This window comes from Haliaeetus leucocephalus, unplaced genomic scaffold (genome assembly GCF_000737465.1).
Source record: "Haliaeetus leucocephalus isolate CR32 unplaced genomic scaffold, Haliaeetus_leucocephalus-4.0 Scaffold198, whole genome shotgun sequence".
Taxonomy (NCBI): domain Eukaryota; kingdom Metazoa; phylum Chordata; class Aves; order Accipitriformes; family Accipitridae; genus Haliaeetus; species Haliaeetus leucocephalus.
The window spans coordinates 103,064-126,713 of record NW_010972634.1 but is presented as its reverse complement, the minus strand read 5'-3'; the positions used below and the strand labels follow the sequence as shown (position 1 = coordinate 126,713).

Here is a 23,650-nt window from a genome sequence, read left to right as displayed (position 1 = left end):
TTTAAAAGAAGTCTGTAAAATATACACATTTTGCTATTATTACCCTTAGGTAGTTTACTTTAAAATATTTTTTGCATAACATACTGTTAAATTGAACTGGGCCAAATCAAGTAACAACAATTAGTATGTCTGAATGCAAGGACTTCTGCTACTCTGTGGTAAGGTGGGAATTTTGCTAATAATATCACATACTTTTGGATATAGAAGAGATAGATTGAGTCATATTTTTAAATACCAGTGAAAAACCCACTGAAGTATGTGGGATTTACTTCCTTCCTGTGCACTGCTCCAGTCCGTACTTACCAGGAGTGCTGCATAACTTATCACTGAGCCAGGTCCACTATGTAAAAAGATGACGAGAAATGATCTGACTGTTGTTGGCCAGCCTTGGATGCTGCTCATGGCTACGTGGAGGAATATATTATGGATATTGAGCAACTATCTCCTTTCCTCTTGCTCCCCGAGCATGAAAACCACTGGGTCGTATTATGTCCTGTTTCTTGTGATACACTGCAAGTCTGTACTACGGCATTGCCCCAGCAGCATCCCCCCAGCTGACTAATCCCACCACAGAGTACCTGAGAGTATCTCCATTTCTGACACTTGATGCTGGCTGGTTTAGGTAGGGATGGCACAATTCTCTCCAGGTGATTGAGAATTAACTGCTGCACCTCTGCAGGGTCTGAATCCAGGTGCTCACTTCCAAACGTCACAGTTGTGTGAACTACAACAGAGGGCCCAATTTCAGGAGACTCTGAAATAGAAAGAGATACTTTTGAAACATTACTCATTAATACTTGCCTTCCCTGCATGCTGACAACTGTGCCTCTAGCCTAGGAGTCAATAAGAATGAAAATATCTGTGGCACCACCCTGTTCTTCCAGCTGGAAAAAAACACAAGGAATAACAACACAAGTTGTTTACAAGAAGCACAGTGAAGAAGTCCAGTCTTTTTGCAAAATCTGTGATGGTTTTCCCATTGCAATAACCCTAGCTCCACATATGTCTTCTAGAGGAACCTCAAGGCATTCCCACATCCCATAAGTAGCAGCTGGAAGGAGCGGGCAATACACTGGAAGCAAACTCTTCCCCTTTTTCCTTCCAGACATTTCAACAGGCTCTGCAAGGAGGGCAACCACTTGCCAATTGCCACAAACTGGCAAAAGAGAACAACAAGAAGAAACATGTAAAACTGCTTTGCAGAATTTTCCTAGCCAGGTCTAGAAATAGTAACAATTAGTGCCCCTACAACTGCAGGGCACTCGGAGGCATGTGGTCGCAGCCACCCACCTGCAAGATCTTGCTTGGGTGGTGGTTGTGGAGGTGAGGCTTCCCAAAGGGCTACACTTGCAGCTGGGACTCATGTTATCACTGGCAACGGTAAAGGGGAAACCCTTTACCAAAGGCTGAAGCTCACCTTACCATGTGGCAAGATTAAGGTATGGGATGATGCACCTTTTTTTTTTTGATGGAAGGTTATTGTTGGAAATGGAATGACTCTGCCGCCGCTCGCAGGGATCGATCTCCAGGGGCTCGGCATTCCGCTTATGGCTGAAGGCACATGAAGTCCTTCTGAGAGCAACAGTGCATACCAGATGTAAACCAAACAAACCGCAGTCGCAGCCACCACAAGCCTGACACACGCAAGCCACTGCACCGACAACAGCACGGCTCTGCCAGCAAGCCACCTCCTCTGTCTGAACAGCTGGAGAAGTGCAGGCAGCCGGGTTACCACAGCCAATTTGCTTACCCACCTATATCAGGCTAATTTATATTATTCCTCCCCTGAGCGTTTGAAACGCATGTCCCCTTAAGGGGACAATCTCTGCAACACAGAAATACGAAAGACTTGAACATGAAATCATCACGAGATAAAAATTATTTTTAAGGCAAGGACAAAAAAAGAAGAGTGTTTGTTGCATTGCTGTGGAAAACATCTGCGCCCTCTATAATTTGTTGCATATTGGCCATGCAACAGTATTTACATAGTTGAAAGGCTAGAATAAAACCAATACTTCACATTTATGGAGGGGGAGAAGGGGAACAGAAGCCAGGCCAGGTTACCTCGAGAAATCAGCACTTCCTTTTGGCCTGCACAAGTGAACTCAACTTAAATTTTGCTGCTCTAGCAACTGCCAGGAAATTGATGTGCAGTTGTCTACATGCACGTTTTGGGGAGTGTGATCCTTCAATATAACTTCTGTCCTCCAGCAAATATGTGCAAGTGAGTAAAACTCAAAAAAAGAGTTTGTCCCTTAAAAATCAACCAGGCTGCAGTGCCAGGGGAGGAACTGAAGGCAGCTCAAGAGCTGATGTTCATCCCAGCAGACTTGGAAATGGCCAAGCTTCATTATGGCTGGGGCTGGTAGCAGTAGGTTCTCTACAGCAAGGGACTTCCGTCCCCGCCAGCATATTGAGCTGTCACCTTACAGACTTGGTCTGGACAGCCAACAACCAGCAGCCAGAGAATTTGCCTAGAATAGGGGTTTTTCAGGCTAAGTGACTTCCCTGTGCCAAGGCACGATGAGGACCCAGCAGATCCTTGTGTGAGTCATTCCTGCTGGGGCTGTTCTGCTTTGAATGAGTAGGATGCATTTGCTGGAGCAAGGACACAACCTGGGTTCTGCTATACTTCAGCTGGGAGCTCAAACTCACTGAGCTGGTCATTAAATTAAGCGATTCCCTCTCACTGCATTAACCAGAAATTCCCTCTTTTGGAAGCAGAAAGCCTCTTCTGGCTAAACCTTTGTTTGAATTAGCATACTCCTAGAAGAATATTTTCGTTTCAGCAAATGAGCATTTTATGACCACGGAAACCACAAAGAGGCAGCTGAACACTTTCTGACCACTTTTGACTGTTAGGTACTAAGCTTGATAGAAATCTTTATCTCTGCTGTGTCACTGAAGAGATGTCCAGCTCCAGCTCCTCCAGCTGGAGATCCTCTTTAAGAAGATGACAAATTCCAGCTTTCCAAAGGCAAACAAAATGTCTTTCTCTGATATAAGCTTTCTGTCCTGGGCTGATCACTTCAGAATACACTACTGAGGTGCAGCAGTACCAAGTCCTAGCACCCAGAGCAAGCACAAAAGCAATGGCTTTAACGTCAGTTGGAAGGATCCCTACACTGAGTCTCTTTCTTGGATGGGCCAGCTCAGTCAATCCTTGCTCTCGAGAACTGGGAAAATGTGGCAAAAAGGGTGGGAAAATGTTTCCTGGTTGTGATCAGGAATACACCCCGAAAGGCCATATCTGAAGGCACTGAGCCATGGTGCTGCCTTCTCTTAAAGTTCTCCTTTTCCAAGTAAGGCACTCCTAAGAGCAGAAGATCACTCACTTCACTCCCTGTGCTGGGTTCACGAGCTCTGTTTTCAGCAAATACTAGAGCTCTTTTCCTGGGTGATTTCCTGAAGTGTCCAGAAACTTTGAGTTTGTTTTCTATTTTAATCTGAGGTGCTCATTTTGCTTTTTTGTGTCTTGGGCTTGAAAGTAAGCCTTAGCTATCAGGGATGGACAGGTCAAAGATATCCACCCAACATGGATTTGGGATGAGGGCAAGGCAGATCTGGGGACTAAGACTGTAGAGTGAAGCAAGGACCACTCATCTAGAAGCAGAGGCTCAGCCAAAGGGGCCACCTTCTTCCCTGAGCTGTGATGAACTGATTGCCCAAGTCTGACATCCAGCCTCAGACACATCTTCCTGAGATTCCTCCTGCCACCCCCAAGCCTGGTTTTACAGGCTAGCACAGGACGTAACTCTACTCGCATCAGCTTTTCCAACTGTCTGGAAAAACGTCATAAATGCTATTCAGTCTCTGCTTCCCGTTTTGGGGGAGAAAACAGGTATTCTGACGTCTCTACAGAGAGACTGTCAGGGACAGAGTACCAAGTGGGGAAGCCTATTAGGTACCTTGGGATTTATTATAGTGTACATGTCATTTTGGCAAATTCTTCCACATAAACTTGGCAAAAAGGCTCATTAAAGGATGTCTAAGCATTTTAATAAAATAAATATCCATTGCTTGCTGTGACTTGTTATAGCCAATGATTCTTGGACAGGGCCACCTTCTTTCAAATCTCTCATCTCTTCCATAGCATGTACAAAACAAGTTTCAGGAAAACAGGCAGTTAGTTGAGTTTTTAATTCCTCCTTTGAGCTACTGATAGCTTGGAGAGCTTCCAGAGGCCACTGAGTCACAGCCTTCCAGTACTGAAATATGCAGCCTGCGAGGATCAAGTTTAGCCTGAAGCCCTTTTCTTTCTTCTGCAAAAATACTGGCTAAGAGAGGAGTTTAAAATAGATTTTTCCCTGAAAGCAGTGGGGGTATCTCAGCCTTGAGGCACTGGGTATGAATGACTGTTCAGCCGTCACAGGAGTAAAACCATCATTTTCCTCCCAACATGTTCAGATCAGGCTGCAACAGCTAGCTTAGAAACGAAGGCTTCTGGCAGGGCTTCTCATGAGATTTTAATTTCCTTTATTTGTGGTAAGGATGCAAGCCATCCGTGGCCATGCTAGCAGATGACAAAGTAGCATGGGAGATGTGGCAAGCCCGGGAACGCTCGGCAATGCGAGGGGTAATGATCTGAGGGTGAATGGAAGCAGCATAAAAGCTTTCATCTGCTCCCAATTCTCCCCCCTCCCTCACCCCAGCTGCATGGCAATTAATCTAATCAGTTGATGCAGTGGAAGGCATAAGACACTGGTCAGATCAGAGCTAGAATGAGACAGCAGAGTTGGCCGCAGCTTATACCTACATAATGAGCGAGAAGCTGCTCTGCCAGCATTGGCAGTGTCCTCGGCATCCACAGTTGCTGAGGGACCCCACTGAACACCTATGAGCAGCAAGCTTGCACCTGCCTCCCCTTCCTCCATCCAGCCCATGCTGCATCGCCACAGTGGCAACACTGGCTGCAGGGGCTGGGTACCTGCCCCCCGTCCCCTCCAGTGTGACTCCATTAACTCGCACCAGGAGGAAAGTGGCTTTTTGTGCAGAGACCCTGTTGAGGCTGTGTCCGGGGAGGGAAGCGCCAGCATCATCTCGTACAGTGATGGAAGCCTGGCGGATGCGGTTTGTGCCTGAGGTTCAGACTCTTCTCTTCCCTGTGGCATAGGGAAGATACAATACTGTAACTACAGGTTTCCTTTGCTTCTCTATTGTTTTCCTCCATTTACTGTTAATTTCCTTTGCTCTGCTGCATCGCACAGGACCGACACAGGCAGATAGTAGAAGCAAAGTGATGAATGTGAGGATAAACACATTCCTTTCAAGACTCATTTTGCTCCCATGTAAACAGGGTGATCTTTGGCGTATCGCCCCCTCCAGCCCAGCATCCAGTCTGTGACAAGGAAGGTGCTGCAGTAGCTGCTACATCCCTGCCTGGCCCAGCAGCAGCGGCTGGGGCTGTGTGGACCCTGCAGACTGTGGAGCGGCTGGCTCATGGGGATGGGAAGATGGACAGAGCCAGACTCTGATATGGGTCCCAGATGTAACATGGCCACCCTCCTTGGAATGTCTTGGCCACCACCACTGTCTACATGCAGTCGTTCTGAGCAGCCTGCAAGGCTGAGCAGCAGAGTAGTAGGGATGAACAAATCCCAGTTTTTTTGTCTCAAAGTCAAAGTATGAAGTTCCACCAGTCCCCCACAGACAAGTCTAGTCCACAAAGACCTTATGGGAGGTGCTGAAGCACTTCAGACCAAAGTCTGGCTGCACTGGCAGTCTGATCAGCAATGTCTTCCCCTCTTAGCAAGTCTGAAACCATGTACATGGAAAAGGAAAATGGATTAATTGAAAAGACAGGAGATTAAATAAATGCAGAATTAAGTGGAGAATTGAAAAGTGAGGATCTAACTGCATCTTCCACATCCTAAAGGGAAGGTGACAGAGATGACAGAGCCAGACTTTTCTTAGAAGTTCAAAGCAACAGGACAAGAGCCAATGGACACAATTGCAATGAGAGAAAATCCCAACTGGACATGAGGTTACAGCCCCTTCCCATGTGAGTGGGGCATCCCCGGGACGGGGCCCTGACTGGTGGGAAGTCTCCATCCTTGGGGACTGCCCTGACTCGCCTGGATACCTCCTGTAGCTGTGACATTTGCTCTGCTGGGAGCAGGGTCAGACCAGAGACCCCCGCCCCACTGCCTCCAGCTGGAACCTGGTAGGTTTGTATAAGCCCATGAAAACAGACGAGGAAGACCTCCAACACTGAGTAGCGTGAAGTACAAGCTGTCACAGGTAGAGGACACATCAGCTATCCAGAAGGGGTGTCAAGGACAGAAATCATGAAAGCAATTAGAGCTTAGCATACACTGCGCTTCAGCCAGTGATAACCAAATTAAGGACTAGCAAAGTCTCCCCATGTTGAACAACACTCTGGGGAAACTGGATCTTGACCTACAACCTGGGAATGAGGGGAAAGGCGTTTGGATTGTGAGCAGGAGAAGGTGGCCATCAGCTTCCTAATGTTTTAGGACTGTCTCAACACTCGTCATTAATTCCCAGCTGTAGGAATCACACACAGGCTGTGTAAAGAAAGAGAAGGACAGACTGCTGACAGTGAGAATTTATGCAGGATTAAGCCTGTTAGGAGTATTATGTTCCAGAAAAAGGATGGGCCTAATAAAAGATGCCCTGGAGAAGAGCACAGAGAACAGAGCCCAGGGCCGCTTCCCCAGCACAGTGGCTTGCAGCTCAAGAGCATCTGGCATCAGAAAGGTGGCTCCTAGCTTTGAATAACACATTTAGTGCGGAATGGTAAGATGGAAGAGCATGGTGTCCTGGGTGAAGCTGCTCAGCAAAGCTGCTTGGGCTAGAAGTGTAGCTGTCACTATTACAGTGGGATAAAAAGATTTATGGGTGAATACCTCCATGCACTCTCTACTGCAGGACAGTGACAATATGAACAGCCCGTGGTGCCAAGTCCTCCCACAGGGACCTCCTTCTGCCCTGGGAAGTTCTCAGAAATATTAAGGGTGTAAAGTCAGCTCCTGTGGTGGCCACATCCTCCTTACCATCAGTCTCAGGGAAGGAAGGGGACAGAGAGATCACTAAAGGACAAACACCTCAATAAAACAAAACATAACCTCGCAGAGAAAGCCCACAGTGGATTATCGGTCCACCAAAATCTTCTCCCTTGCAAAATGCAAAAGCTACTTCTCTCTGGTGAATCTATGCCAAGGTCAGGGTTCAGAGTCCCTAAATTCAAAAGACATTTTAGAGATTAGCTGCGATCCCTGGGATGCACGGGGGCCTGAAGTTTCCTTAGCAGGAAGAACACCATCAGAGCCTGAAAGTCATACGATTTATTTGGCAAATGGTCAGGATGGTATCTTATCATGTTCTGGGAATGTGACAGATTGAAAAGTACTGTGGAAGGGGAAGAACTGGCTGGTAACATGGATTTCAAGGTGCCAGGAGGGGGACAGAGCACAGTGCTCTTAGGACTATACTAATAGGAGAAGGTACCCTAAGAAGGACCCATCTGCCCTTTGACACTTCCCATGAGGCTAGCAGGGGAGACTTGGCAAAAATGAAGAGAAGCAGCTATAGCTACTCCTACTATTCCTGAGAAAGCAGAAGCCAACTGGATTTGTCCAAACAATAATATTCTAGGAGACATAATCATGTCTGAGGGCCACCATGGAGCATGTCTTGCAGTTGCTCAGCTGAAAGGCTTTGAAAAATGAAACCTTGTACCACAAGGGACACAGTGTCCACTGAGGTGCCAAGGTCAGGGTTTCAGAGAGGCTGATCAGCCTTGACCTTAGAAGTGGTTGCGCTGGTCTAAGACTGAAACATATTTGTGGAGAAGCACAAGGCAGCACGGGCTGCAATCTGCATGCCCTGGAAGTGCCCTAGTTCTGCACTCTCACAGGTTCTGCAAAGCCACCGATCCTTGGGAGAATGAGATCTACTTTAAAAAGGGTACAAAAGTAAGTAGCCAAGGCCTGCAGATCAGTTTGCAGGCTCCGTAGATACATCCACAAAAGGTCCACAAAGAGGATTGAAAATTTTTACTAGTTCAGCTGGGCTGACTTTAAAACTTGCTGGACAGTGAATGTGGACAAAGCTTGAAGAATTGCCTGTTTTCACCAAGGGGGCTTGGTTGGACTCACTTTCCAGTTAATTTATTAGTGTGTTCAGTAAATACTCAGTAAATACAGAACATTGTCTGCCTCAGTCACAGGACTTATGTAGGGAGGGACCTCTGTAGGTCTCTAGTCCAACCTCCTGCTCAGAACAGGGGCCAGCTTCAAAGGCAGATCGTACTCCTGTTTGAGTGCTCAGCTGAATGGCTGGGAACCCTTCCAGCGTCGGCACGGACACCATGTCTCTCCTTCCTAGGGGATCAATCCTAGGGTTACAACCTAGCCTCTCGAAGAGACCTATATACAGATGTAATAGGCACACATCTTCCACAGGAACATTTTCTTCCTTCCTAGAGGAACAGTGTCAAGTATTTTTCTTGTGTTCCTGCCCAAAACCTGGAGTCAGAACAGATACCAATAAAAAACAACACGTGGTTGCTTCCTGCCCTCAGGATTTTTTAATCTTACTGGGGAAATGGGTTTTGCTATGCAAAACCCATTCTGGTCATGGGTAGCATGAGGGGAAGGGAAAGGGCTTCATCACTGCTACACCAAACAAACCCTTGAAGCTAGGCTGTAAAGGAAATGCTGCTGGGTCAGTGCGGAGGGCAGCAGAGAAGCTGGACACCTCCAGACAGGCTGGAACAGTATCTTTGCTCCCTGGGAGGGATCAGCAGGCTGCCAAAAGAAAAGTCAACATGCAGGCCTCATAAAACTGTATCTAAAATGAAAAACAGAACAGCGATTAACTTCACCACACCTAGCAAATGAGCAAGAGAGATGGAGGTTCGCTTTCAAAGCACCATGCTGCTATTTAGCAAAAGGGTTAGCGAGCTTCCCGATTTATCCTCAGAAGTTCCTGTGGTTTGTAAGGTCCCGTATTCTCCCTGGAATAAAATCTTCTCTACCTCACAAGGCACATTTTGGAAAAGTCCGTGTAAAGAACAGTGCTAACTTTTTTATATTCAGAAATTCAGCATTTCATTAGCCTTACAGACAGTTTCTGATTAGTTTTCTAAAAGGCAGGCAGGGCAGGCAGGGGATTACAAAGCAATTGGCCATGTAATGAGGCAAAAACCTAAATAACTCTTTAACTCTTCGATCTTCCTAAAAATTCTTATTTCAGTACTGAGAAGATAAAGAAATCTGTATTTTAAAATTAAAAAGGATACTCAAGAATTACACTGATCCTGAAAACCTGTAAGACGACTCTTCCCTTTAGATTATATAACCTCGCAATCCTGAAGTAAAAGAATGGAACCGCTTCCATTTTTATGTCATCTATCTTTAGTCCTCCAGAATGCAAAGAGATGCAAAGACTGCGGTATTACAGAAATGAGGTTTGAAATAATTTATACTGAAGAATTCCCACTGTCCCCCCGACCAGTTATAAATATTGATGGGGTGTTTAAGGCAGCCAATCACACAAATATTTAATATTCACACATACCGCACAGGGAATTCAACATACACTTCTTGTAGGCTCTTCCTTATGTAATGTTCAAGTGCATCACCTCTGCGGACACACATGCGATTTTATGAACAGCAGCTGAGATCCTCAGCTGCGGCAAAAAGCCTTCCTTCTCGGAGGCTCACTGTGCTCCAGATTACATTGGTAACGGCAGTATCACAAACAGCTTTATTATTGATTCTTCCGCATAAATCGGGAAGAAAACAGATGTCACCTGTAGTTATTGATAAGGAACTAGGCTGTGTCTAGGCTGAAGCCAACTAATGGTAACACGTTGTGCCACAGAGAAGAGCTGCCAGGGACTCCCTGGGTGCTGGTGCCTTCCCCAGCAGGCTCAGCCATGCCTGGGTCAAGCTCGCTACCTCCTCCCCATCGCAGTGAGGGTTAGCCCATCGCAGAAGACTGTATTTCTCTCTAGCAGTGTAAACAAAGACAAAACTCTGAGAAGTCCTGCTGTTCTGTCTCACCCACCTGGACTGCCAGAAAGATGGCATGGTCACCTGGCTTCTTCTCCATTGCAGAAGTCCAGGGGACATGCTGATGAAAGTTATGTTGAATGCAAACTTATGAATTAAAGAACATCATTACACTATAAATGTTTGAAGACCCAGCAACACTTGAGCAGTCTGCATAAAGCAATTAAGGAGAAAACAAAAAGAGAGGGGATGCTGCTGTATCTCCTAGCAAGGAGAGGCTTCATGAGTTTGCAAGTGCCATGCAACAAGCAGCAATTCAGAGCACTGCAGGTCATCACAACACAGCAAGGCACAAGTGATCCTTAGGGAAGTGAGTGGCTCTGAGAGCAAGCAAAGGCTGAGATTCCTGGAGAATTACAGACTGCAACTCACCAGCTCTGCTAACAAACCCATCCTATTGTATAATTATAACAACAAGACTGTTTCAGGTATTTCACTGCTAAAATGTGAAACCTGCATAAGAAAGAGAGTTTTACATCTCTGCTTTACTAAATGAGTCAAAGCAGGGATTACCACATCTCATACAAACAAAAAAGACAGTTTGGACTTTCATAGTGAGTGCTAGACTAGTTGCTTTTAGGCAGACATTATATAGATGTAGCTATTTTTTGTGTAATAATGTGTTTAGCAAAGAATCCCTTAGCAGAAAGCTAGAGTTATTTCCTTTGGATCTCTGTAGTTCAATGCTGTTTACTAAAACCATTTGAGGTGGTAACGAGGGTTAGATAAACCTACACTAATTGTGGATACATTAAAGTAGGTGTAGAAACACCAGAAACATCCAATTTCTGTTTGTGTCTGATCCATTAGTCACTTTTACTTATGTCTAGAGAACTGCAGCCATACTCCTCTGTGTTGAGGATGTACTTCTGATAAGCATTGCAGCCACATCTGATGAGCAGCAAAGCAATTTTCCCTCTTAAGTTTAATGCAACAGAAGGAGGGATGCATGCAGGCACTTGAGAAATAACACACTACTGAATATATGGAGACAGTGTATATGGCACAGAGGAGGAACGGTGGAAGTGAGACCACTCAGGCATCAACTGGAGAAGGTGATGGCTTTTTGGGAAGGATGGCTGTCCTGAAAGATCTCAGCTGCTTCACCCAGGGGACCCAATGTAAATCTTAGCCTGAGCATTTCTGCTTTTTCTCTCTGAATGCTTACTTCTTCATTGCCACCAGCATCTTCTTGCAATGAATCATGATCAATCAAGGTTAAAGAATATAAGAATGGTGGTGTGGTTTCAGCCCAGCTGGTAACAAAGCATCACGCAGCCACTCGCTCACTCCCCGGCCACGGTGGGATAAGGAGAAGATATGAAGGCAGGCTCATGGGTTGAGACAAGGACAGTGAGGGATCACTCACCACTTATGGTCACGGGCAAAAGACAGCCTCAACTTGGGGAAGAAACAAAATCAATTTAATTTACTACAAATCAAAACAAAACAAGGGATATTAGGAAGTAAACCCAAACCTTAGAACAGCTTCCCCCCACCCCTCCCTCCTTCCCGGCTCAGCTCCACTCCTAGTTCTCTCCACCTCCTCCCCCCGGCGGCGCAGGGGAACAGGCGTTGGGGTCAGTCCCTCATACCTGGTCTCTGCCGCTCCTTCCTCCTCAGGGGGAGGACTCCTCACCCATCCCCTGCTCCCCCATGGGGTCCCTCCCCCAGGAGACAGTCCTCCATGAACTTTTCCAACGTGAGTCCTTTCCATGGGATGCAGTTCCTCACAAACTTCCTTGGTGTGGGTCCTTTCCGTGGGCCGATCTTCAGTCACAAACTTCTCCAGCACGGGCTTTCCCATGGAGTCCCGGCCGTCTTTGGGGGCCTCTGCTCCCCCGCTCCCCTCCATGAGATGCAGGGGGGACACATCCTGCCACCTCACCACGGGCTGCAGGGCATCCCCTCCTCCGGCGCTCCTCCTCCTCCTCCTTCCTCACTGACCTCGGTATCTGCAGAGGGGTTCCTCTCACATTCCAATCCCCCTACTCACTGCTGGTTCCCCTTCTTAAATCTGTTCTCCCAGAGGCGCTACCACCATCACTGATGGCCTCGGCCTGGGCCAGTGGTGGGTCCGACTTGGAGCCAGGGAAGCTTCGAGCAACTTCTCACAGGAGCCACCCCTGCAGCCCCTCCTCCCCTGCTACCAAAAAACCCCCACACCACACAAACCCATAACAAATGGGAAGAACGATGAGTGAGTGGAGCATGGTGTTAAAACATCAGCATTGGCACCACAAAAAACCAGCAAACAAGGGACAGCAAGGTGCTGCCGTGCCTCCCATTGAAATGTTCTGGAGGTCAGTCAGAAGCACGGAATGAAAAATACAAATGCAAAATACTTGCATATGTGCTAAAACAAACAAAGGAACTTTATATTCAAGTGGTTTGGCTGCAGTACTCCCTATACATAAATAAATTTCAGCCCCCCTTGCCCATGTTGTCTTTATGTATGTGTGTGCGCGTCTCTATTATCAGCGGAGCTGTGCACATGTTTGAAGAAAAGTGAATCGCTTGGTGACCACTTTTGATTTTTATACTTCTGTATGTCAGCATTACTGAACACGATGCAGGCATGCTTTCCAACACTCCTGTGCTCAGCTTGAGCGCTTGCAGCCAGAAATACTGTTCCAGCTAACACGTACTGCTCTCTCCCTAGTACTACTTTTCCTGGAACAAAGTGCAAATCTGCAAAATGCAAATTCACCAGGAAAGACAGCACAGTCAAGGCGGCTGGTTGATTGTTTATATGTCACAAGGAGGGCCCTACCGGAGACAAATCATCTTCACTTGCTTGCCCCCAGCTTGTTCCAGCCCTATGAAGGTATACAATTTGTACTTCTTGGAAAAATTTGCTCATATAAAGAGATCTCTTCCACAATACGAGGGAAATTTCAGTGAGAAAGGTATGTGTCAACACTGATGTTCTGGTAATTTCTATGTATTTGTTAACAATATGCCCCAAATAGTATGCTTACTATCTGGTTAAATTGCATTTGGAGACAGCAAAGACACTATACTTAGCTATTTGATAATTCCATTATAATTCCATATTCATTGTTCTCAGTGCCAGTGCTTTGAGACCACATATGCAAACAGGTGAGGAAAGGATGGGTGAACTTCTCCCTTGGGCTGTGTCCTCTTCTGCACAGCTAGAATCAGGCAAATGGGATGGACAATACCAGTAGGTGCTATTAACTATCAAGTACTTATTATTAAACACAACGATGGTGATATAATCTCAGATACAAGAAAATCTCCAGCTGCACATTGTCAGTAACAAGGAGACAATGCCAGAGGAAAAAAACCACCACTCTGAATTTGGCTTTCCTTACTCTCTTTTTTTTAAATATTCATTATTGGTCCCTGCTGGAGGAAGCGTATCAGGGTGGATGCATCTTTGTTTTGGCCAGTTCAGCCATTCTTTTGTTTTATTTTCCCTATTTTCAGGCCAACAGGCTAAATTCTTAGGACAAATAACAAAATTGGGCTTCTACAGTGGTGAGTTGATTCATCTCTCCAACTTCTTTGCTCCCAGCATAAACTGCTGTTTCTGGAGGCACTTCAAGAGCCATTGCTACCCAGTTGGCTTTGGTGCAAAGAAGGGCATATTTGGAAGAGCTGACTTGAACTGTACTATCACCACAACAAGGAGGAGTGCAAGGTCCCATGTCTGACACAGGACAACCCCATGCATCACTTTGGCTGAGCAACAGACCTTTCTGAAAAGATCCCGCTGGTTATGGTGGATCCACCATTGAATATAAGCCAGAAGTGCAAAGGTGGCAAATCACACCACATCAGGGCCTTGAGCAACATGATCTAACTTTGTAGCTGGATCTAAATTCAAACCTTGTGTGGGGGTAGGACCAGCCAGCCTCCAGTGGTCCCTTCCAACCTGAATGACCGTGACTTTTATTGGTAGAGGCAGACAATGGAACAGGAGGCAACATCCACAGGCTGAGCCTCGGGAAGTTCAGACTGCAGATAAAGAAACACTTCTTACCCCAGTGGAGGTGCAGCCCTGGGACAGGTCACCAGTGATGTGGGGGATCTCCATCCTGTTTTTTTTAAAAACCTCAGCTAGACAAGGCACGGCTGCCCCGACCTTGTGTTAGCACAGCCTGCTGGGAGTGGGAGCTGGAGCAGAGATCTTCAGAGGTCGTGGCCACCAGCACCACTGTTATACTGTGACACTCCCTTGTGATAGCTTATTACATTAAATTGCATGTTTACAGTGTAAGAGAGGGAAGACATGCCCAACCTTACGGCTGTTTTCTAGCATGGTGATGGTGTGTAGATGTAAGGGTGACAGGCAAGGTTTTCAATGCCCTGCCCAGCAGGTACTAACGTCACTGATGTCTGCAGACTGCAGGCAGGAAGCAATGAATCCCGATTGAACAAGGAAGACTAGAAACAGAAGTCTCCCAGGTCTAAATCTGAACATGTTTTAGCGCAGCAAATTTGGTAATACTTAATAATTACGTATTAGGCAGCAGCTGCTTATGAAAATCCTTCCTTATTCTCTGACAGTGAGTCACAGTGCTTTGTAGGTCACCATAAAGGTGGGTAGGTTTTTACCCCCACTTCATAGATGTGGTTAAACCTGGTCATCGTCACAATGTGAACAAGTAACAGAATTGGGAAGTGTTTTCAGCTCCTAATGAACTTGATTAAACTCAAATGCTAGCGGTTTTTTCTTGAGCTATTCTATGCCAACACACTCTTAGTATATGAAATAAATTTAATAAATAAAACATATACTTACTCAACTGCCATCTTCCAGAAACAGATGAGAAAAGTCTGCCTTATGGGACATTCTCCAGGCTTTACCAAGCAGCCATACTATGTGCAGCCATTTCAAGAATTTTCCATGATTATAAAAGCACACTGGCTAACTCTGAATTAACTAGAACAGCCTCAATTATATAACTCATTACTACTTCCAAGCATGCTTAGTGGAAAGAACAGGAGTTGTAAAGTAATGGATGATGGGAGATAAATTGGCATGTGTATGAATCAATGATTAAACAAAGGAACTCCAGCTCTTTCTTGGAATAGCAACATTTTGATGTCTCAAATCCCCTGACACTGGTTTCATAAATGCAGTAACGTAAACCGTGTGCTGGGTGGTGATTTTCTGAGGACCTTCCCACTTTCATTGTGTATTTTATTACAGGCCAAATGTGACATTAAATGCTATCCACTGCGGCTTGGAGTTAAATACTTGCTCTGTTCAGAATAGCAACACTCAATTAAACAGCATTTTTCATGACCTACACCCTCTATTGTCACTGTGTTTAAGGGAAATAATGGGAGCACTGACCTATATTGCGTTTCTTATTATCGATGGAGATGAAGCGTATGCAGGGATTATCGGTGATGTACTGTGCGGCCCAAGGGACATCAATCTGTGTACCGGCTTCATAAAAAAGTCCCAGAGCGTAGCGGGAGGAGTAACTCGCAGATTCCAGTTGCTGCCTTTGACTTCCATTAATTACTGGGGAAAAAAAAAAAAAAAAAAAAAAAATCAGACAATCCCTCTTCTCTCAGAACATTAAATATGTGAATGCTGTGGTTAAGCTGATTATTCCTTCCTGAAAATGACCAGACCGCTAAAACTAAGAATTTAATATTAAGCCTAGTGCTTTGTAAAATTTTTTCTGGGACACCTCTTCATGAAGTTTTAATGGCACATTATGTACAGTACATCCTTCACATGCAACCCTCCCCCATCTGTTGGTGGTTTATCTCCCAGTTTTCTGCTAGTTGCCTCTGACTTGGAACTTCAATGACAGGTGACTTTTTTCCGAATGTTTTCTCAAAGGGTGAATAAATGGGAATAAGAGGTTTGGGTTGCCTCTAGCACATCAAGTAAATGATTGTATGACTCTGCAAAAACCCAAATGACTTCACATATCAACAAAACGAACACAGGGACTCTTGAATGTCTGGGGAAAATAGCCCTGCAACTTCCATGTTGCAATTCAAAAGGATGAAGAAACCTCTGCACTTCAGCACACAAAGGGTTCATAGTGAAGTTCAGCTCCTTCAGCTGAAGGTATTTTAAAGCAGTTTAGAAAATTTCAGAGCAAGTATTAATCCATTCCTCCCTACGATCAACTCTTCTATCTTCTAATTACAGTAAGATCTGCTTTTTGCCTCAATTTTATAATCTTCATAAAAAGCTGCACAAAGTAGCATTAGCCCCACTGTGCATTCAAATACTATTTTATTTCATGCCAAAGAGAAATACAACAGTCTAATTGTGGAGTTAGCCGTCACGTCTCTCTTCCTACTACTGAATGGACAGCCAATGCTTCTGCGAGCTGGAGCAGGACATGCAAAGACAAAATTACAGCAGTCTCCCACCTGTATGTGAAACTGCATGCTCTGTTGGGCTTGTTTGGAGATTTGATATTGAGAGGTAAAAGAACACCAACCAAAGTGCTTCATTTTATGCAAAATTCAGCCACCATGAGGAACATCTTGTATGAAGAAAGGAGCAGCTGATGGCTCTATCCACCATGGCATTTCCCACAGGCAGCAGGCCAGGTGCTGAGTGGTATCTTCAGAAGGACTTCAGCAGAAGTCCTGCACCAGGACAGACCAGCCCCATGTGTGGGGCAGGCTGGGATGGGCTGGAGGGGGCAGCTCTTCATGCAAGGCTTTGTATGCGAGAGGTGTCTGCAGACTCGTGCGTACCAAGCTGGCTGGGAGTCACAGCAATGAAGGCCAACCAGCCTGGTGTGAGAGCATCCAGCACATCAAGGGAAGGTATTGCCCCCTCAAGTGAGGCCACGTCTGGACACACTGTGCAGTTTGTTGTGCCCCCCAGTACAAGGAAGACAACAACCAACTGAATAAAGTCCTGCGCAGGGTCACTAATGTGGTCCACTAAAGGGGGTCTCCATTCCCGGGGACTGCCCCGACTCACCTGGACACAGCCCCAAACAAATTGCTCCAGATGCAGTGTTGGACCTGCTGGGAGCAGTGTTAGGGTGGAGACCCCCATCCTGGTGCCTCCAGCTGAAGTTGGTGGGACTGGGTGATTCTGCATACCTTAACCATGCCAAAGCCACCTCCATGTGATTGCAATTAATGTGCTTCAAAGAAGAACGCTGGCGTGACTGACCTTGCTGTCATGACTAATGCTGCTCCTCAGAACCTGCAACCAGGACGGCTTCATCACACAATCACTCCACCAACACACACTCTCTCCCTGGGAACCGATATTCACTGCTGTGCCAAGGCGAAACTCTAGGAACCAGGGCTATAAATCAAACCTCCGTGCATGGTGCCGTGATACACGCGCTCCTGAGTCACACAGTGCTGGCCAGGGACAGGAGTCCCGTAGCACTGGCAGAGTGTTTTCTAGCAGGATGCACACTTAAGAGCACATTCGGTTGTGCTGAGAAGTCCTTGCAACAACTGCCACTAAACCTGTAAAGCCTACATACCACTGGTCTGCATCAGTGTCCATTCCCACCACAGCTACTGGCACACTCCCTTCTCAAACAGCATCAAGGCTGCCTGCGTTCAGAGTCTATTTACATGCAGAGGACATTGAGCAGGGGAGAGTGCGATTCCTGAGCCAATCCTGGTGGAGGGGAGGGCTGGTGTCACGATACCTCTTACCAACCTGTGGGTGACCATTTCAGCTGTGCAAGTCTACAGGTGCCAAGTCCAAACTCCTTGACATGACTGGTCCATTCTGGCAACATTTCCATGTGGTCTCCCAAAATGTACAGGGGCACAATTCATGTCCCTATTCAGTGTCCTGGGAGAGACTCAATAAGTAAAGCCATGAAGCCTACTACATCTCAGAAGCCTTAGTGAACCACCAGGGAAGGTTCACCAAAGATATCGACTCCATTCTTCACAGACAGGTACCTTCTATGGGAGGATGCATGGTCTGCAGTCACAATCTCTCACCTGAAAACCCACCATGCTACTCACAGGTATCTGCCCCATCCCATTGTTTCTCTAGTTGCATATTTTTTCCATGATGTCTCTCTACTCTATTCCTCTTGTCTTGGTTTCAGCTGGGATAGAGTTAATTGTCTTCCTAGCAGCTGGTACGGTGCTATGTTTTGAGTTCAGTATGCAAAGAATGTTGATAACACTGGTGTTTTCAGTTGTTGCTAAGTAGTGTTTAGTCTAAAGTCAAGGATTTTTCAGCTTCTCAAGCCCAGCCAGCAAGAAAGCTGGAGGGGCACAAGAAGTTGGTCCAGGACACAGCCAGGGCAGCCGACCCAAACTGGCCAATGGGTTATTCCATACCATGGGATGTCACATCTAGTATAGAAACTGGGGGGAGTGGGGTGGGGGGAATTGCTGCTCGCTCGGGGACTCGCTGGGTGTTGGTCGGTGAGTGGTGAGCAATTGCACTGCACATCATTTGTACATTCCAATCCTTTTATTACTACTGTTGTCATTTTATTAGTGTTATCATTATCATTATTAGTTTCTTCTTTTCTGTTCTATTTAACTGTTCTTATCTCAACCCACGAGTTTTACTTCTTTTCCCAATTTTCTCCCCCATCCCACTGGGTTGGGGCGGGGAGTGAGTGAGCAGCTGCGTGGTGCTTAGTTGCTGGCTGGGGTTAAACCACGACACTCTGCATGTCATGAAGAAGACTGATTTCAGAGGCTGCTTTCTGTCTCCTCCCCTGAAACAGTGACCTCACGTACAGAGTGCTCTCCTAACCGAGGTTCCTGGCTGGTCTCCCCCACTCCACCATGACCTCCACACCCACACCAGCCTTACCTAATCACCAGCACACCAGAGGATCACAAGTCAGATTCCATCTCAAATGCCATCAGAAATAAGCCTTGAAAAGCCCTGAAGAAAAACCCTTACAAATTTTAACATAAATATGCTGGGGAACAGAGAAATGCAGGGGGCAGAAAGAAACACTGATTGACCATGAAAGCTCGGGAGAGGAAAGGAAGAGAAATAAGGTGTCTGGCACTAGGGGTGGCGGTGGTGGAGCTGCCTGACAGAGGAAGCCATAGGATAGACCTGCCCAGGAGGACAGGACTGGCTGAGCACAATGGGGTTTGAAGAAGCTCCCCTTCCCTCTCCAGTCCCATGTCCCCTCTGAGAAGGTGTTGAGGGGGCCAAGCTGCCTCTCACCTCACCTCTGCACCTAGATCTTTCCAAGGAGGATCCATGGACCTCAGGAACTCCTCTAAGCCTTGGGTCAAAGACCCCTCAACCTCTTCTGTCACCTTCCCTCGGCAAAGCTGCCTCCATGCAAGTTGTGGCATGGTAGGGTTCCCATTGGTTATACCACTGGTCTGTGACCAAGACCCAGTAACAGTTTAGCACGGAGAATGCTGTTGGTATGCTACTGCCTTGAACGGGCTTCTGCAGCACACATACATGCTCTCTATGGAAGAACAACCTCGTACATGCTCCAGAGAAAACCAGAGAGCAGTGGCTGCAAGAGCTGCTCTTCAAGGTCATTTCTTCTTGCTTTACCCTGAGCATGTCCCAGCTGAGGAACTGGTGGTTCTCATCTCACCCCAGGACTCCAGACGCGGTACAGACCCCCTGTCTGTGTGTGTGCCACCCGACCAGCCAGTTCCGAAAGCCACAGTGTGCAAAGCACCCTGCCCAGGCTCGCTCTGCCTTCCTCCGGGCCAGGCTGCTCCCCTGGGGCCCAGGGCTCCTGGGTGCACAGGGCTCCATGCCAAACCTCCAGAGCAGCCTGGCAGGGCGGCCACCCCGGCCTGTGGCGAGGTGCTGGCTTTCATCCCAGCTTTTCATGCCATTCAAAGATTTTGCATTGACCAGGGCACTGGCAGGACTACCCCAGCTCCGTGAATCTCCTGTAGGCTGCCATCTCCATCCTCCTCCATTCTTCCCCTCTTCCACAGCTTCTCTCCAGCTTCTGCAGCCCCCAGGACCAGGAGATTTCATGGCATGGCACTACTGCTTGGCAAAGCCTGCGATGAGGAGGGGAAGGGAGCGGATTAAGCAGGGACGCAGGGCAGGCTGGACGACTGCCCTGGAGGAAAGAACGCCAGCACAAGAGGACCTCGCACATCCCGCCCCACTGGAAATGTTCCCTGGCCTGTGCTAACTTCCTGCTCAAGCCGTGAATTTAACAGTGCAGGCACATGGTGCCAGCATCCAGGAACTTTCTCGGGGGCTCTTTACTGCCAAGTCGGAACGGCGACGTTAGCGATTTCAGCAGTGCTTGTCCCAGTTCCTCCTGGCAGACCACAAGAGCCCAGACAGGGAACAGAGCTGCTGCTAAACACATGCCACATGGCAGAGGGGACAGATCTTGTCCAGAAATCCCCTATCCTCTTTCAGGTAAGGGCTCTGCACAGCTGGGTTTTGAGATGTCCATCACCAGCAGGCCCACTTCTTATAGCTATGATAAATAATCACAATTCTTACACATTCTTTCTGTGCTTCGAAAGAATATAAAAGTTCTATAAACAAGCAAATAAATGTGAAGCTGTAACGTCTCATCTAAAACACTACTCTTTGTCCAGGTTACTTAGACAACTCATTTCCCCTTGGGAAAAAAAAAATAAACAAGACCTCCTCCAGCCTGTGAAGCAAATTCCCCCGGCAAAGCTCAGCATGCAGAAACCTCTGTGCTGTGGGAATGTCTCTGAGACAGAGATGAACTGCCCAGCCTGGGGGCTGTAGGCGCCGAGCCGCCTAAGCCCGTACCCTGCCTCTGCTTCGCAGCACATGTGGTCTGCTGCAGGGGAAGGGACCAGGGGGTTTAAATTTGCTCAGGCAAACGGTTTATTACATGGAGTGCTTCAGCAGGTACAACCTTCACAATGTTAAGTGTTGCCAAAGCCGAGCCAGCCACTTGGCTCTGAAGTACCTTGTTTAAGACTTAACATTGCTTTATGGACCTGTCCTCACAAGCTATAAAGTTCCAGAAGGTGTTAGGGGTCACTGGGGACAGATGCCGAACAGCAGTGTGGTAATCAAAGATAAGTTACAATTTTATCAGCTTTAAGTATACGCACACACATGGAGCTTGGCCAGGGGATGCTGGGGAAAGCAGATGAAGGCAGGCAATGAGCCCAGCTGAGCAACCTCCCTCCCAGGAGAAGGGAGAGGAGGGAGGGCAGGCAGCTTCGAGGGTGCGGGCACCAGCCAGAAGTGACGGAGCTGTGACTTAACAGATCAAAGAGCTGTAAACACCTAGGATGGCTCATTCACAGCAACGAGGGAAGGAACAGCTTCACTTTTCAAAGCCTTGGGGAGATGGAATAACACATAGGCTAAGGACACCCGGTTATACTGCCCAGCGCTTGCAGGTGTTTCGGGGACAGTGGCAGGCTGCTCACCGGCGAGAAGTGAACCCCAGCAACACTGAGGAGTTTCTCCAGACTCAGTCCTGCCCTGTCCTTGGGGGGAGAGCAGAGCTGGAAAGGAACCTGCAGGGTGAAAACAGAGGGGCAGCACTGCGATGATAGCCACACCGCACGCAAGCGCATTGGACTCACGGACAGGCTCAGGCTTAAGGCAGCTGCAGCAGGTCGCTGGGGGCCGAGTCCCGGCGAGTCGGGGCATCCCCAGGGATGGGGATCCCCCACTGCTCAGGGCACCGTCCCCGGGACGCCCCGCTCGCACGGGGACGGGCTGTTGCCTTGGGGCCGGACGGGGTTTCCCATGCTGCAGCCGTGCCAGTGCCTCTGGTCTCCTTTTGACCGTACCATAAACAAGAAATGACTAATACTCATTGTCCCAAACAGTCAGGTTTATAGTTTAAAATTAAAAAGTGTATTAATTCAATCACTGATGTATGTTTGCTAACCAATTTGCTTAATTATTGCTTACGTTTTTTAAAAATAACGTCTGTGGTTCATTGGATTCTAAACTTCTGCAAATTTACAAAACTGAGGAAGTTTTTATAGCTTGAGAAGACAGGCAATAAAGTGACGTCAAGTTTGAAATCCAGCAACAAAAAAGCTGAACTGTATGCGAAAACAATGCTGCAAGTTGTAAGACTGAGGTTTTTCCCCTGCTTCATCCATTATGCATTTTAGCAAGGCCAACAAGTTGATCTAAGGACATGAAGAGAGGCTTCATTTTGAATTTCCATACTTTTATTGGTTTAAATGAAAACCAGACTGTTGTTTTAATGTTGTGTATGAAACCACAAAATAACTATTAATTTTTCCCCTTCCAACAAAAACGGTTAAGATGATTTTAATAACATTTTGGGAAAAAAACCAGCTTTCAGACCACAGAATCATCCAGCATACAAGAATCAGCCATAGCGATATTTTTAAAGCAGTGCATAAAGACATGAATATCTTACATTTTCCACTGAAAAACTCAGCTACAGCTGCACTGCAAATGCCACTGAAGTAAATGTCCTCTGGAGATTTCATCACATCAAAGCAAGGGGCATGTATACTTTATTTGCTGTTTCTCTAGACACTGACAGCAGAGTGGATTACTTATCTGTAACACTCAATAAATATAGTAACGGCCTTTTATCTGCTGTTCCAGTATTTAATGTCACCTCACTGCCTCACTCATGTTGTGGGAAGGAGAGAACCCAGAGATCCCATTAGGGCCAGCAAGAGAGAGAGCCAAGGCTTCAGCTGGCAGGCTGGGAGCACAGGCACTACGCCATTCAGGAGTCCAGGACTGAGCCCAGCCTACCATCACAGAGGCCAGGGAAGCAAAAATAAACCCAGCTGCTCTGATGGCCAAGAACCAAGTAGGACGATCAAGGTTTAGTCCTGGATGTTTAGTCATTTGCCAGCAAGTCAGGGAGAGGATTGCAATATGTACCTTTATCTGCAGGAAGGCACTGCAGGAGCTAGATAGCACCCAGATCATTCACCACCAGCTTGTGGCAGTTGTCAGAGGCTCCAGCAAGGACTGGACTTGCAACTGCAGTTTTGAGCAAGCAGAGATGGGCAAGAGAACTGATGGGTTGGTAAAGGATTCAGGTCAGTCTGGCAACTGAAACAGTAGTTAGGTTACCCATAACTTCACACAAAGTCCCATGTACCTGTCACCATAGGTCACAGCTGCTAGGGACAGGGAGAAAGCATGTTCAGAACTGCAGGGAAAAGCAGATGCTGCAATGTGAGATGCATTTAAAATAATACTTGTTTTGGAAAGTTTTGCTATTCCTAATTCAGTACTTCTAAAAGCTTGTGGATACTTATCTCCCTTATCAAGTCACCACATGATTTTAGAGCTCAGCTGGGATGCTTGTATCCAGCTCTTGCACGCACATGAGGATGCGTGGGCAAACTTGAGTAAACAAATTGAGATGCTGGTTTGAAAGACTTCCAGGGATGAGAAGGAAAACACTCTTATTTTGTTTCACCGTCCAGTCTTGCTGGGCAGCACAGAGGATGTTGCATCCTGACAACTAGCAGCTTCAAAGAAGACAACAGCCAGCCAGATACAGCTTGTGTTTTATCGCACACAGCTATCGCCTGATATATTCAAAATCACTTACTAGGTATGACCAGGGTAACTAAATCTAGAGACATCTAGACATTACCAGCCACCAAAGCACTAAGAAAAAAACCTACAGCAGTACTTTTAAGGAATGATAGTGCTATTAAAGCAGCAAAGTATGAGGATGCTTACA

General features: G+C 46.8%; 1 protein-coding gene across 1 annotated transcript in view; it reads right to left on the bottom strand.

Annotated features, from left to right (window-relative positions):
* Nucleotides 1-23,650, bottom strand: part of RNLS (renalase, FAD-dependent amine oxidase) — a 78,795-nt gene that overhangs the window by 5,729 nt on the left and 49,416 nt on the right. Inside the window, exons 3-4 of the mRNA XM_010565932.1 lie at nucleotides 15,370-15,543; nucleotides 579-754 (exon numbers count right to left, since the gene is read on the bottom strand). Of these exons, the coding sequence (XP_010564234.1) occupies nucleotides 579-754; nucleotides 15,370-15,543 (350 nt within the window). The remainder of the gene's footprint in view (nucleotides 1-578; nucleotides 755-15,369; nucleotides 15,544-23,650) is intronic.